Source organism: Ictidomys tridecemlineatus, chromosome 5 (genome assembly GCF_052094955.1).
Source record: "Ictidomys tridecemlineatus isolate mIctTri1 chromosome 5, mIctTri1.hap1, whole genome shotgun sequence".
Classification (NCBI taxonomy): Eukaryota; Metazoa; Chordata; class Mammalia; order Rodentia; family Sciuridae; genus Ictidomys; species Ictidomys tridecemlineatus.
Window position 1 is genome coordinate 28,171,782 of NC_135481.1, and position 15,486 is coordinate 28,187,267.

General features: G+C 35.1%; 1 protein-coding gene across 5 annotated transcripts in view; it reads left to right on the top strand.

Moving 5' to 3' along the window:
- The window catches only part of Wdr72 (WD repeat domain 72), a 236,199-nt gene extending 222,468 nt beyond the window's left edge, over positions 1–13,731 (top strand). For all 5 annotated transcript variants that reach the window (XM_078049592.1, XM_078049591.1, XM_078049595.1 and 2 more), the window contains 2 exons: positions 5,577–5,681; positions 11,537–13,731. In XM_078049592.1, coding sequence (XP_077905718.1) covers positions 5,577–5,681; positions 11,537–11,592 — 161 coding nt within the window. In that variant the 3' untranslated portion in view covers positions 11,593–13,731. The remainder of the gene's footprint in view (positions 1–5,576; positions 5,682–11,536) is intronic.
- The last annotated feature ends 1,755 nt before the right edge of the window (positions 13,732–15,486 follow it).

Consider the following 15,486-nt stretch of genomic DNA (forward strand, 5'->3'; position numbering starts at 1 on the left):
AATTTTTGTATTTGAGAGGAATTAAGCAGTATTTTAAAAGAATCAAAGAACAACTGATACCATTTTCTCATCCACGTTTATCTTCTCCCAAGTTAGTTGGGTGATCCAGCCACACTTGTAACCTAGAGAAGTTACCTATAAGCAGATTTCCCTCCTTAGCCAAATTAGTCAATAAGGTGGTCCTCTGTGTGCATGTTTATTTACACAAAATAATAAACACTGTACATCTAGGTAAGGATATCAACATAATACTTATTCTTTACTGCATTTTGTAAAGTTCATTTTTTTACCAGTTGAGAAATATGTCATCCTTAAAGCAACTCATACTAGAAAATACCACCCAGGAAATAATACTCCAGAACAGATTGCAATTGCAGGAAGATGGTAAAACCCATAAGTCTAATGTTAACCCCTTTATTGAAGTTGCCCATGAAATTGTTATTACTTAGTTCTAAAGAAGCATTAGGGAATCCTAATTTAATTTTTGGTTTCTCTATATGATTTCTTTTTTCAGTTTCCAATCCATCCCGAAGATAGAATAATGCAGATGTAGCTATTGCTATTCAGATATAATCAAGAGGTCCTATGACTTGATTATCTCAGTAGATACTCTTTAAAGTAGGGGTATTATGTACACAGCTCTTTAGCTAGATATGCTTTCCTGATAAGACATCTGTCCAGAGAGAAGCTACTTTGTAAACTGAATTTAGAGATCTGTTCAAGTGACATCCACTTTGTTTACAAATCTGGTGTTATCACTTAAAGTCATTTCTTGAATTTTATGCCTTCCTCTAATTTGAAATGTGTTACAGGTTGTGTGTGTGTGTGTGTGTGTGTGTGTGTGTGCACATGAGCATGTATGTATGCATGTGTGTAATCTGCCAATATTGCATTAGTATTTTCTTCTACCTGAATTTGATGTCATTTTTTTCTTTCAAGCCTCCAGGAAGACACTTTTTAGTTTATTTCATAGTGATTACTTAAGATTGAGAAGAGACCCAAATTCAAGCAAGAAAGTTATCTATTCTAGACACCATATAACTAGTAGATTTGCATTCAGGTCATTTATTCCATAAGACCTGATCTCTGTAACCTGTATATTATTTGAATGCCCTTGATTAATAAGGGATTAATATTTTTCTATGGCCTTTATATGGTGCTATAGTGGATTATTCCATTCATTTGACCAACATTTCAAGCTGTCATTTCTTTTTATTAATGATTTTACTATAAATATCCCTATTACTTCCAAAAAGCCTAAAACATATGATGAATGAGATCTCTTTTTAAAAATCATTCATAAATCATTGTGTTGAAAATATTATTTGGAGCTTCAGATTTTATTTACACTGAAAATGATAATGAATTTTTAACAAGGACTCTGTTTGGACAGTCTTGGCCTGAGAAGATCATCTGGTATGTGTGAAAAGGAATGGAGATTTTTTTCCCCAGTGGCTTTACTCTTGTTGAGTGTGGCAGGTATTTCTTGGAGTTATTTACTAGCTAAACCTAGCCATCTTTTATAGAAAATACTATCTCTTTGCAAATGATGAGAGGAGAAGGAGAGATGTTTTAATAGGCTAACTGAAGCAAGAATGAGGAACAAGGAAGTGGAGAAGCATTACACTGACCTGCCACCAATGTTTCTTAACCACAGAGTCTTCTTGTTGTTGGGGTTTTTCTTAAGGCATTCCTGAATGTAGTTTAAACTGATTTCCTATTGTCCTTGGCAGAACCATTCATTTTATTAGGATCTAGAAGAATTTGACTCTTGGTTAAAGGTGCTGTAGTCAAATGCATCCATACAAAGCACATCTCTCTAGCTACCAAAGATATTGCTGAGATATTTAGAACATTGGCCTTTCTTTCAGTTGTCAATATTTTGAGGTGTGTGATGAGTAAATGGAATAGCCTTACATCTTTCAGTGGTAGAACTGTCAAGAAGAGTTTGTCTTTTTAGCCCCATACCCCCCAAAGGTAGACTATTTCAGAATCCATTACAGAGGAAATAAACACTTGAATTTTACCTAAAGATGAGCCTAAGCAACCATTTGCCCTTTATTGATGTCAAAAGTATTTCTTTGCCAAGCTCTGAAATGTACCTTCAAAAACTACTGAAATATCCAAGAACTTTAGTGATGAGCTACAAATGGACTTTGGTATTGATAAATACAAGTCAATATGTATAGTGAAAGGACAACTCACGGTGATAAATGGGCCCATCATCAGTAAAAATCAAATTATTGACTATCTAGGGCAAGGAAAAAAATCTGTCTATAGCTAACATCTACAGGTGAGAAGAATTAGCCAACAACAGCAATTCAGGAAAGGTTCAAAGAGACAAGTAAGGAGAATTCATTAAAAATACATACCAAGCAGGCAGCAACATTAACAAATACTCTGTGGCCCCAGGATGCTGTATTTCTTCCATCATACCTGTGTTCACTTTTGGGGGAATGAGCTCCCCTTGGGCTTCCCACGTACTAAAAGAGGGTTTAATTCAGATTTCTCCTCTGCACTACCTTATTGTAAAGGAATTCTCTTGTGCACTCCTAAAATGTGTACTGCTCTAAGGAAATTTTTTCTAATGCTTCTTAACTAGTTAAATTCATCGTCTTTCAACTAGATCACAAGTTGTATGAGGGCACATTAAAAGTGGCTTCATTTCTTTACCCCACAGAGTCTGGCAAAGAGCTCTACCCATAAGAAGCACTAGATCAATATTTGTTGATTTCACCATTTTTGAAATGATTCATTAGAGAAGCCTTGGTCACACATCATGTCAGAGTTTAATGATGAAACATTGGCAGGAAACACCCAAAAGAACAATTGCAAGAATTAGTCTATCAAACAAACAACAAAGAGCAGAATGGCAGTAATTAACCTCTCCAAAGCCTGCTGTTCCCAAATGGCAAAGTGTAGTCATTTCTTCTACAGTAAATTTAATTGGACACTCTGTGAACTACCCAGTAAAAATGACAAATCTAACACGGCTTCAAATCTGGAAGCTATTATGTGTAATTAAGCAACATATCTGAAGGATAATCCTTTTCACTCCCCTACTCTCACACAAACCACACCCTCAAAAACCAGAGGTAAAGGCAAAAATAGCTGCATGGTTCCTACTGGTGTGAATTTAATGAAGATGATACAGCTGAAAAGTACATCTAACTCTAGTTTTCTTGAGAGATTTGGAACTTCACTTCATGCTGGGTCTACTTTATTGCCACTAAAAATGGTTGTAGGCATGTGCTTTATTGTTCTAATACGTATCCTCTTTGTCCTTGAGATCTCTAGTTTAGAATGAATCTTTAAATATCTGCTGCTTGATAAATATTTGCTGGAGAAATGATTAAATGAATGAATGTAGTAGTGTTAAATTAGGAAAGAACAATATATTGGATGACAGTATAATGCATTTGCCCAAACAGAGGTACTATTTCATTGACTTTTAGTAAAAGATTTAGCTACATGATTGATTCCCTATTATAAATACCAATGTAAATACTTTCAGGAAATTAACAAGTAAAATATAGAGAGATAGAAATCATTAAAATGGGCCAGAAAATTTTGACCAATATAATAGTTTTCTGCAGCTTTGATGCATTTAACTATCCACTTAAACATCTCCCAGAAATCTAAGGATTCAAAAATAATCCACACCTGATTTAAAATGAGGAGAATTAAATTCAAGGCAGCTAGAATAGTGACTACTTAGGCCATACTTGGTATGCCTCTTCTTCCAAATCACAGACTAACTAACCCACATCACCATTTGCAAATATACATCCATGATCTCAAATGGGTTTAAGCAAGCAACTGAACAGATCCGGCAGAAAGATAATTGAAAGCATATATTCTCTTGGGTCAGAGGAACATCTAGCCTGGTACCTCTGCTTCATTCATTTGTTCATTCATTCATTTCACAACTCCTTTGGGAACATTTCTATAGTCCAGGTACTGTCACACAGAAATGAATGAAGCACGTATGATATTTGGTTTTGCATGTTGTTTTTAGAAAATTCAAATGTATGAAGTGAAAAAATCAGGTTATTTGTTTAAAATAAGAATTTCATAATTTTCCTGTATTTTGTTCTCAGACAAAAGTCTGTAAGAGAAGCAGGGAATTTAAACTGCTTTTATTTTAATAGAGCAAAGTGCTGTTTATGTACTGAGAGGGCTGGTAAAATGATCTGGAGGGGCTGTTTGACCAGAATTATGTTACTAGCTTCCTTTAAAGTATGTCTATGTGGTCCTCTTGTTTTCATCACCACTGTTACTCAAGCTCCATTAAAACTCATGGAGGAGAGCAGCAGTTGTGAGCACTGCTAATGCTGCTTGGATTAGCAGGGCACCATTGTGTCACTCATCCAGACTGTGAAGCAAAGGCCTCCAGCCTCAGTGCTGCTCTCTCATCTTCTAATGGAGGTTTAGCAAAAGTAACCCTGAGCTAACAAACATATTCCCTAGTGATTCGTGTGTGTGCGTGCGTGCGAATGTGCATGTGCCTGGGTACACGTGCATAAGTGTGTATTTTGTCTATTGCATTTAAGACTTACAAATATGGCATGTGTTATCAACATCTGAAGACACTGTAGTAGTGATTACTGCAGCAAAATAGATAAAATTCCATTGTACTCAATCGTGTGTGTGTGTGTGTGTATGTGTGTGTATGTGTGTGTGTTTAATAGTATTTAACTTCAGAATGGTTTAAGTGGGACCTCATATTTGTGATTGGAGGCTGCTTTATTTTGTTTTTTCACTGAATTTCTTCATGAAGACAAAGCCCACTTTTCCCTGACAGATAATTACTAGAACAAATGATATATGGGAATATATTACTTACAGAGATAATTTAGACCAATTGTTATGGGAAAATGCAGAAATCTGAGTTAGTTTCTTGAATACAGTTAGTGAGTATAGTGTGTTTATAGAAAGTTTGGACTCCTTCCCTAACTTCTGTTTCTGGTTATAATTCTTACTTAGTAAACAATATTTCATCCCAAGTTGTTAAATGCTTTCCATTCAAAACACCAGGCCTCTGTATCATTTTCAGTGTATTCATTAAGATTTACTTTTTAAAAGACTTTTTTTGAGTGTGTGTTTAGTGCCATTATTTTTATTTAATGAAAGAGAACCAAAATGCATATGAAGTGTTCATTAGCTGTGATTTGTACCACCAAAGGAAGCCTTGCCACCAGCGTAGAACTGATCTTTCTAATTGAGTAGCCTGATGTTCTCTATGCCCTGTTGCTGTTAATTGACTATATTGTTTTAGATTTATGCATTAAAAATACGATTTCCACTTCGAAGGCATCACTTTGTTACTTTGTAGCTTTTAAGCTGATGCCATGAACTTATTTTTCTTCTAAGATAAAGTCGCATCTATAGATTTTTCAACTAATTACGTGTCTGCCAATAAATACTTAGAGGATACATTTTATTTCAATTTATTATTTGTGTTTACATAGTGTATCCCTGGAAATATCTGTAGAACTGAAAATAAATGTTTTAATGGTGTTTGCTACTACTTTTTCATGGCTCTTTCTCTTTCTTTTCTCTCTCTTTTTTAATAGCTCCAGTCAGTCCGGTCAAGCATGACAGCAACTCAAACTCGGCAAACTTCCAAGATGCTGAGGACATGCCTGACAGATGTGTCTTGGAAGAGTCTGAGAGTCCAGGTGAAAGCCATTTAAAAATAGTCAAGTATAAAATGATAAATTTGACACAGCTTTGGGGTCCTTGGAAGGGTGGGGGAGAGGACATTGTAATGCTGTTTTCTCTTAGCAGCTGCACTGTCAAATTAATGGTCACCTCCAGAGGTCACAGTGTGGAGCTGTTATCTTTTCCTCTTTCATCAAGAATTCAGTTGGAGGAAGTACAAAGGCTTCATGACTGAGAAGGGAAGCTGACACTATTAGTTCATTATCATCAATTTTAGGCTATACTGGTTAACATACAGAGAGATTGGGAAATGAGAGAAATGTTGACATTTTAAATATTTCAAATAATGAGATCTAACAAGAGTCAAGCAGACATGGAGAGATGAAGAGAAAAGAGGAGCAAATTGTCATCCTTTCAAATATATTTACCTTTCTAAATACAAACAGCACTCTCAATGGGAAGAGGATTTTAGCATGACATTGTCAAACAAAAGAAAAGAAGATGGCAACCCTTCCTCTTGCAATGAAATTTACTCTATGTCAAAGTCACTTGTGTTTATATTTTTCTTTGTGGGGACGGAGATGTACCAGAAGGATATAGCCAGAAACACTTGAGCATGGATTTGTGTGGTTTTGTTTTGGGTTTGTTTTGAAGTATGCCTAGTCTTAATTACTAGTTAATTTTAAAAAAAAAACCTTGCAAAAGTTGAAGTGACATTTTTGGATCACTATAAAGCCATTAGATGCTAGAAGGTACCTTATTACCATGAATGAAGGAGTTAGATATCTTCCCCACAGAATATTTCTCTTTCCTGTTTTATCTGGCTACTGTGTATCCTCTACCCTCTCACATCTTTGTGTGCTGATCCATGTATCATATTTTTGATTCATCCTCTCTGTGGCCTGTCAGCTTAGTTAAGAGATTTCCAAATCTTGTAGCCTTCACTGACAGGGGGCAGCTGCAAACAGTCCCCTGATCCTTCCCCGAGGAGAGCTACTGAGATTTAATTTTCAGTGAAAGGTGCAGCCTGCAATCTATGTCAGGTCCCCTAAGTCATCTAGGAACCCCAATAGGCCCAGTGGCTCTGGCATTGTATATCAGCCCCCTCCACTACACCAAGATTTCTCAGAAGATGAACTACTGTTGTGCTGTGTGCCCATTCTCAACACCCTCCTTTTACTTCAGTATTCCGTTGCAGGGAGAAACGACACCTCTAGCAATGATGGCAAATTTAAATGAGCAAATTAACCTCAGCCTCTCTCCTAATAGCCAAAAGAAAAATGTAGATCACTGGTGAGGGTAATGGTAGGTGTTAAATTTTTGTAATAAAAGTTTTTTTAAAAAATTACTTTTAGTTTGAACTAAAATTGCCTAGTTCTAACTTGATTTTTTTAAAGTGTCTTAATAAAACATTTCTTATTAGCCATTTTGCCAGGCAGTTAAATTCCTGAGTCAGGTGTTCACCTTGACTCATGGTTTCATTGTTTTTGACAAGAACAGATCAGCTTTATACCATTCCTTTTGCCCCTTAATGTGAATGGAATTGTAGTGAGATTCAAATGTAACATATTCTGTCTGACTAATGCAAACAAAGGACATATCGAAAAAGAAAGATTAATCAGAAAATATAGGTGCTAATAAAGAATCTTAACTTAAAGAGTGAGTACTGTTCTATACATGGGACATCATTAAACTGGTAATAAAGAATGAATTACTCTGGCTTTTTTCTCTGTCCATTCCTGCATTTTAAGACATCTTGCCTTATAGGCCTAGAAACCTCTGGAGGGTTCACTACTGGTCTCACTGCCTTCCACTGAGAATTTGTGGCTTGGTTGTCATGGAGACATCGTATTTCTCCAAGAATTGCTCATATTGATCCGTGGCCAGGCGTAAATGGCCAAGCGAGTGTGAGGAATAAAGGGGGCTGGGCAGTCCTATAAAATGACCAGGGCTTGTGGGTTGGAAATAAGCTCATAGCAAACACTTAGGTAAAAAGAAAGAAGCAGTTTTATTTTGTTTCAGGATTTCTTTCTGCACTTTGGGCCATTGTCTTCTTTCACTATGAACTGAAAGAAACTTGTTAGTCACTTGTCATGTCAGATCTTTGGTGCTTGTCCTGACACAGCTGTCAGCCTTCTAGCTCTGTGCAGTTCAGGGACACACAACAAAGAGGCAGTGACATGAATTATTTATTGCTCCTTGTGTGGATAAAATTCTGTGATAAGAAATTAAGACACTTCTGACAGAGTTGCTTGTTTAGTAAGAAAGATTTTGAAGAAAGAGTGCATTTTCTTGAAGTAGGAGCATTTAGTAGGCAAAATTGGTAGACCAGAACACAGAGGAAAATAAGTTTTGTGTTTCGTATGTGAATTTGGTGGCATAGAGGGACTTTCTTGAACTACGACAATATGACTGTCCACTTTTCAGTGTCTAAAAATGAACTTCAGAATATCAAATTCTGAAGTAATTCAAAATGTAGGTGCCACTAATGGCTAGCATTTCTCTGGTGGTTTAGCTATCTTTAGTTACCATGTGTGAATACTTTCGAAATACTAACCACCTTACTGATTAAAAAAAAAAAATGGGGCTTTAAGGTTTGTTGTTGATATTTGTTGTTTGTGGTACTGGGAATTCAACCCAGAATCTTGCACATGCTGGACAAGTATTCTGTTACTGAGCACATCCCCAGCCCTTTTTATTTTTATTTTGAGAAAGGCTCTCTCTAGGCTGGCCTTAAACTTGGGATTCTCCTGCCTCAGCCTCCTGAGTAGCTGGGATTATAGGTGTACACCACTGCACCTGGCAAATCTTGGGTTTTTAAGAGGTGAGATCTGGGAAACTTGTAGAAGTACTTCAGTAGCTATACTTGTAACTGTATTAGCTTATTCATTATTCACTGTATGGTAAAGAGTGTGTTTTAATCTGAGTGCATTGTTGTTCACATTTTCAACTGAAATATCATAACTCATTTAAAATTCCTTTTAACATTTAGTGTACATGCAAAATCCCCTAGTTACAAAGTTGAATGTGGTCAGTCTTCCACCTTTAATGGATATTGACCTTACATAGTTTTATCTATGCAATGCTAAATGACTACTATATTTATTGCTCCATTTTAAATGAAGAGACCAGTTGTTTGAACAGAATTTAGAAAATGAAAACTGGAAATCATTTTCCCATTACAAGCACAGTTCCAAAATATTACTTTACCTGTTATTCTTTCCAATCAGTCTTTTCTATGCAGAGTTTCTAAACATCATATTTTGTTAGCTTTTCTAGCTCAATGTTGTTAGTATCAACTCATTTTCATATGTGAAAATCCTGGACATTGAAGGGCAGAAAAATATATTTTAGAAAAATAGGTGAACTTGATATTTTAAATGTTGATAGTTGTTAAATGCCATTAATAAAATAAAAAATTTTGAATTTTATTAATAGTAAGATTGACTTCATGAATTGTCTTTGAATACAATGAGTTTTGAATTCAAGTATATAGATTTTTTTTTTTTTTGCATTGACATTACTCCTCCAACACTGAATTGACTAGGGTGATCCATTTGTAAATAGGTTGCAGTCTGCATGTAGGTCAAGATTTAGCCTTGTGGAGTGGTTGCTCACCTTGTCTCCAGGGTGCTCTACCTTATTCATCATGCCATTGTGATCTCTTTATTGGTTCAAGCTGTATACCCAGGTGAGTGCCTGGAATCCATTAAGGTTGGCAAAGCACCTTTAGACCAGAGCATTCCTGTTACTTTGACCCTGCTAGTGAACCTGGAGGTCTTGTCAGACCGGGGAAAGTATCCCTCAGTAGTGTCTTTTCTTTGGAATAATTCATTAGCAAAGAGTTTTGACTCACAGGTGAATCCCAGATTGAAGTTTCTATCTTAGACTCTGAAGTCTACTTGCTTCTTCACTAGCATTTATATGTTCCTGGAACCTGTGGGAATAACTTTGCTGTCTAGTAATAGAAGCACTGAGACAACATCATGAACTTGCAGCTCCCTAGTTTTGTGATGTTAGGGCCATTAGGCTTTCTTTGGCTCTTTAAGGCCTGGTTGCTTCTGAATCTAAAAGATGTTTCCACAAAAATAGTTCAGTTAAGTCTTTTGCTAGTTTGCTTCTTGTTAACTGTTTCATGCACATTGATTAAAGCCCAATCTTCATTCTCTAGAAAATTTTTTTTAAAAACGATTCCTTGCCCTTCATCTGTACATTCATCATAATAAAAACTTTAAAGAGTAATGTTCACAATTTTTAAGCAAGTGGTAATGAGAGAACTCGAGCTTTTATCACTTATCAGTTTGAAAAACTGGGTTTTACTTTCTAGCACATGAGGGAGCATGCACTTAAAAGGAGCTTCAGCTGGGAGTGGTGGCAAATGTCTGTAATCCCAGCAGCTTGGGAAGCTAAGGCAAGAGGATCATGAGTTCAAAGCCAGCCTCAGCAACTGAGAGGTGCTAAGCAACTCAGTGAATCTGTCTCTAAATCAAATACAAAATAGGGCTGGGGATGTAGCTCAGTAGTCAAGTGCCCCTGAGTTGAATCCCCAACACCCCGCCTCTAAAAAAAAAAAAAAAAAGTAGCTTCAGCTGCAAAGAGTAGTGACAAGAGTGAGCTTGGAAATCCAAACAGCATATTCACATGAGTTTTCACATAATTCTGAAGTGGTTTATAATCAGTATGCATTTTTCCATTAATAGAACATTTCAGTGGTTTTTATGTAGCAAGTTAAATGTGTGGATCTATATACATCATTGTCAATCAATATTACATTTGCATGAATCTGATGAACAAAACTAGATTTTGCATATTGTTCCAGAGGATAATACGTTGTGAAAATCCAAGGTGGATTTTTTTCTTTTACTATTGTGGCCCATGAATCACCAGTAAAAACCAGGTAACAGAAAGTAGGACAGATTCAGGACTGGAGTGTTGGAGATGGCTGATGATGATGCATGAAGCAGAAAAATGCGGACCGTGTGAGCAGCACATCAATCATAGCCACCAAGAACACACTTCCTATGGCTAGTGCTAAGAAAATGTTCTAGGAGGAAGAACAATTTCAGTAGTCGTGCATATGTTCCTTCTTCTTGTTGTGTTTAACAGTATCAATATTTTGATTAATTTGACCTGAGGGGAAATTTAAGCATTGATGTAATGGTTTTTTAAAAAGAATATAATATTTTAAGCTAATTCACACACAAGCACACACAGGCACACATATGCCCATATACATTAAGGATACAGTATTAGTTAAAGTGATCCCATCAGCTTTTTAAATTTTCTTTTCATAGTAGCAGTAGGAGTTACTATTCAGCATCACCTCATTAACATAAAATCATTAATTGAGGCACAATTCTCCAATTGATTTGATAGTCAAATTAATTCAAGTAATGTGTTTTTTTAGCCATGAAATATAATCATTCAAGCAGTATAAGAAATAATGTTTTTGATTCTATACATCAAACCATATTTCAATGAATATTTAAAAGATTTGACCCTAAAACTGTAGTTGTGGGTTTCTCTAAGAATCATTAAGTGCTTGAATTTATGAAAGTTTAGTAATTTCAAGCCAGATTTGTCTTGTTGGAAATTTTCATTTTCTTTGGCAATTAAGAAAAACTATTAATCAAGTGAGTTATTAAAAATATATTTGCCCAGTTTATAAGACAAGAGTATTCATTATTATATCAACATATTTTATTTCAAGACAGAAAAAATATAGAAATTGTAGGCAATGACATCCTTTCTTTCTTTCCCGATCCCCTTACTCTTTCCTCCCTATTTCTCTGCCTCTCTCCCTCCTTCCCCTTCTTCTTGCTTCTTTTCTGTTATTTTTACCATATAACCCAGATATCCGTTTTATTTTTAGGTGATCCAAGGCATTATTCATGGATGGCAAAGGTGTGCTCCTGCAAGGTGTGCTAACTAGAATCTCACTGTGGCAATGGATTTGGACAAAGCAAGAAACCCCCAAACAAGCCCTTGCTTTATTGTCACATAAAAGCAATGTTGTTCTTGGTCTATAATTTACTAAAACTTTAACCAGAGTGTCCTGAAAGTGTAATGACGGATTGAAAATACCTGAATTTTCCTTCTAGAAAATCATTGTCTAAATCATTCCATGTTCCTCATTTTCCTTAATATCTCCAACAAGGAATGCCAGCCCACACATACAAATTGAACATTGCTTTAGATTTGCTTCCATGTTTTCAGTTCCTGAATTATACAATAAGAAACACTTCTCAATTTAATGTTGCTTCAATGTGTTTAATATAAAACTTCACCAAATTTGACTTGTTAGGTTAGAACATTTTGTTTTAGTAGATGCCTAATTGACACCAATCATTGCAGTAAATCACATCCCCAAGCATGGCATGTTTTCAGTAAATGAACAGTTGCACACAGTCATCAATTTACCCAAATAAGTGATACATGATATGGCAGTACACTGTCCAGCCTGGTTAATTTCTAATGACACTGAGGCTTTAGCAAAAGGTTGATCTTTTGGTCCATATAGATGTGAACTAGAAACAGGGAATCTACTTATAACACTTTACAATTGATTCTTATTAAGTATATACTCTTACAGTTCTTTTCCCAGAAAGAAGCTTGACTAGCAGGAATTCTAAAACTAAAATATGCAAGGCAATATAAATAGAAATTGACATAAAGTGCTCATCTATCAAGGCCTTTAGTGATCAGATTTATTTGCCATGATTTATATAGTACAATTTCTTAACTTATAGAAAATCATCAAAGACTATAAATGTGCATATGTTATGAATACAAATATTGCCTAATCTGTAGGAAAAAATGGAAATAAAGTATTAAATATATGAAGCATAGTTCTATCTCAGGGAATGTCAAGTCCCTTCAATTTAGCAGACACATTTTTGAGCACCAACTTCAGCTCCAATGCCTGGGTACAGGGTACAGGGTACAGGAGGCAGGGGAGATGGGAGATAAGAGGACTCTGTGACTGAAATGGAATAGTCTTTGTCTTTGAGGACTTATAATTAATGTTTGGCCTGGATGAATATTCCAGACAGAAATTGAGTATGACCCCTTTAAAGTCAATTAAAGTGTGTGCTCTTTGTTTCCTAAAATGTACTGCCCCTGCTTAAAATTACTTTTGAGTTGTAATTCAGAAACTGTAACATGTTTTTAATATGAACAATAGTGAAAATTTTTCATCCTTTGAAAAATTGCACATATACATTTCCCCACTTTGGAAAAAATCTACTTCTAACAAGTTTCAAAATAAAGTAGTAAGTTAGGCAATGGAATATATTTTCTTGCATGCTGTGTTGTGGCTCTCAAGCCTATTAAAAGAACTCTCAAAAACACTTTGATGACAATATCAAATGAGTGTATGTTCTCTCAAAGGGAAATTTTAATTATTAAACCTATTTGTATGCTCAAGTTCTGGTATGTATGTTGAAAATGAGCTTTATTATTTTTATACCTATATTCTATTATTCTCCTTCTCAAACAAGAGTAACAACAAGTTTAACAGATGCTATACTTAGTATATTTTGGTGGGTGAGAGTCTAAATTAACCAATAATAAATCCCCAATGATTATTTTATGATGTCACCAGCTATCAGAAATTAGAAATGGCATAAACTTGACTTTAATAAGTAGGAGTTTTACTAATTCTGAAGGCCAATATTATTAACTCTGAAGACTTAATTTCTAAAAATGAGAGTTGTAGAGAAAATTAAATTATGCTACCCTAATATCCATGTGCAAATATGCTGATGTAACAAATCCATTTGTCTGTTTTAAAATGATTTATTTTATTTATATTGACTTACATTTAACATGTTTTAGTACTTTTCATTGTAGGGAGACTTGAAGTAGCAGTTACCATGCAATTCATTAGATTAACCATGCAGTAATCTTAACCACTTGGTATCAGTTAAAAACTCATGATGCTTGATCTGGTGGTTGTCCTTTTGAATGCCTATCCTTAGGTAAACCACTGTGGTAAATGTATTAGTGAATATGCTTGTAAACTGATTCTTCTTGTCATTATAATAAACAATTCATAATTCATAAAAATATTATTTTGTGGTTCTTCTTTGGTAATCATCTTGGTGATAAAGATAAATTGAGAGAGAAAGAGAGAGTCATTGTCCAAAGGAATATCATATTTTTAAATTTACAAGCCTGGATTATTTTATTTATTGGGGAGCTGTACATTGGCTATGTGGGATGTTACAGAAACACAAAGCTGGAAAGCATCTAGTGTTATGAGAGAAGCTTCTTGCTGTGTCTCCGTGTAGCACAGGCTTCTCAGAGGCTTATTTCCTTATCTGCACTGAGGAGCTTCCTCACAGGGCTGGTCCAAAGGCACTCTATGAGGTGGTTCAGAGACAGCAATCTGAATACTATAAAATACTTCCAATACAAGGTAACATATAGTATTATAAACATGCAACTAGGGAGGTACCCCTCAGGCCTTAAATATTCTCTTAGTATTTTAGAAACAAAGTTAAGCCTACTTGGAACATGTCCCTATTAGTAAAATGATAGGAAAACACTTTACTAAATGTTAACATTCTATCTTTAGATGGTAGCATTTGGGGTGATAATAATTGAGTTTTTAAAAATTGTTTTATGTCATATGTTTAAAAAGAAGATTCAGAAAACATTAATTTAAATTGATTTTAAAGTCTTATTTTCACAGAATGGACTTATATAGTATTTTAAATTGTATGTTGTATAGGTTTTGATTGCTTAGTTATTTAAAAGCAACGTTAAACCCTTTTATCTGCTCCAAAATGTTGTCATATGTGTGTGTGTGTATACAGACACATATATACCTATAAAAAGTGCCCAAAGTTTCATTTAATACAAAAGTCACTGCTTTTTAAACATTTGCATAATGCTGAGTGTTTTTAGATATTTTTAAAAATGGCTAAAATCAAACTAGTTAAAACTATCTTGGTTGGATGCTTTTTAGATGACATTAAGTCACTTCACATACAGTGGTTTCAGGAGCACTTTGGTCAACAAGGATTCTACAGGTGAAATACAGGTGAAAAACATCAACCAGAAAAGAACAGGTTTCCCAGTAGAACATGCCACTACTGGAAACTCCCATCCAACATTTGAACCCCTGGAAAATGGCAGGTGTCATTTGTCCCATTAGCAGGGCAGGGACCAGGGTGAGGCCTGCCTTAATTCCTTTTTCTCTTTTGACCTCCCTACCTACTGACTTTCCTAGAAACTATCTTTAGAATTTTGATTTCATGAACTTTTTGCAGTAATTAAACTTTCATAGATATTATCTTAAAATGTTTATCTAGATTATCCAGTTTTGTACCACTCCCTAGTATTGGGCCCTGTTCATTAAATCTAAGATAAAGCCACCTTTACACTAGAATGCATGTTACACTTAAATGGCCTGTAACAATTGCATCATTAAGAGCATGATTATAATGATACAAATGGTAAGAATTTGTATTTTAATACTTTGTGGAAACAAAAGGCATAGCCCATTGAAAATGTCTGAAGTGACTTCTAGTGGTGTATGGGGGAATATTGAACACAGACAATTCTTTCTTTTGATGTTGCTTTTCCAAATGCTTTTTCTTCATTGCAGAGAACATATTTTCCTATCATCAATTTTAGGGATCCTTTTCTGTCTTCAACATCCTAATAATTTGAAAGGTAGCAATGATATTTATTCAAGAATACAAGATTTTTAGTACCAAAGACAATTAGTCATTGTTTAGTACAACATTAGGTCTAAATCTGCAAAATGCCAAATGCCAGCAAAATGCCAATATTCATAACATTATATAATAGCAA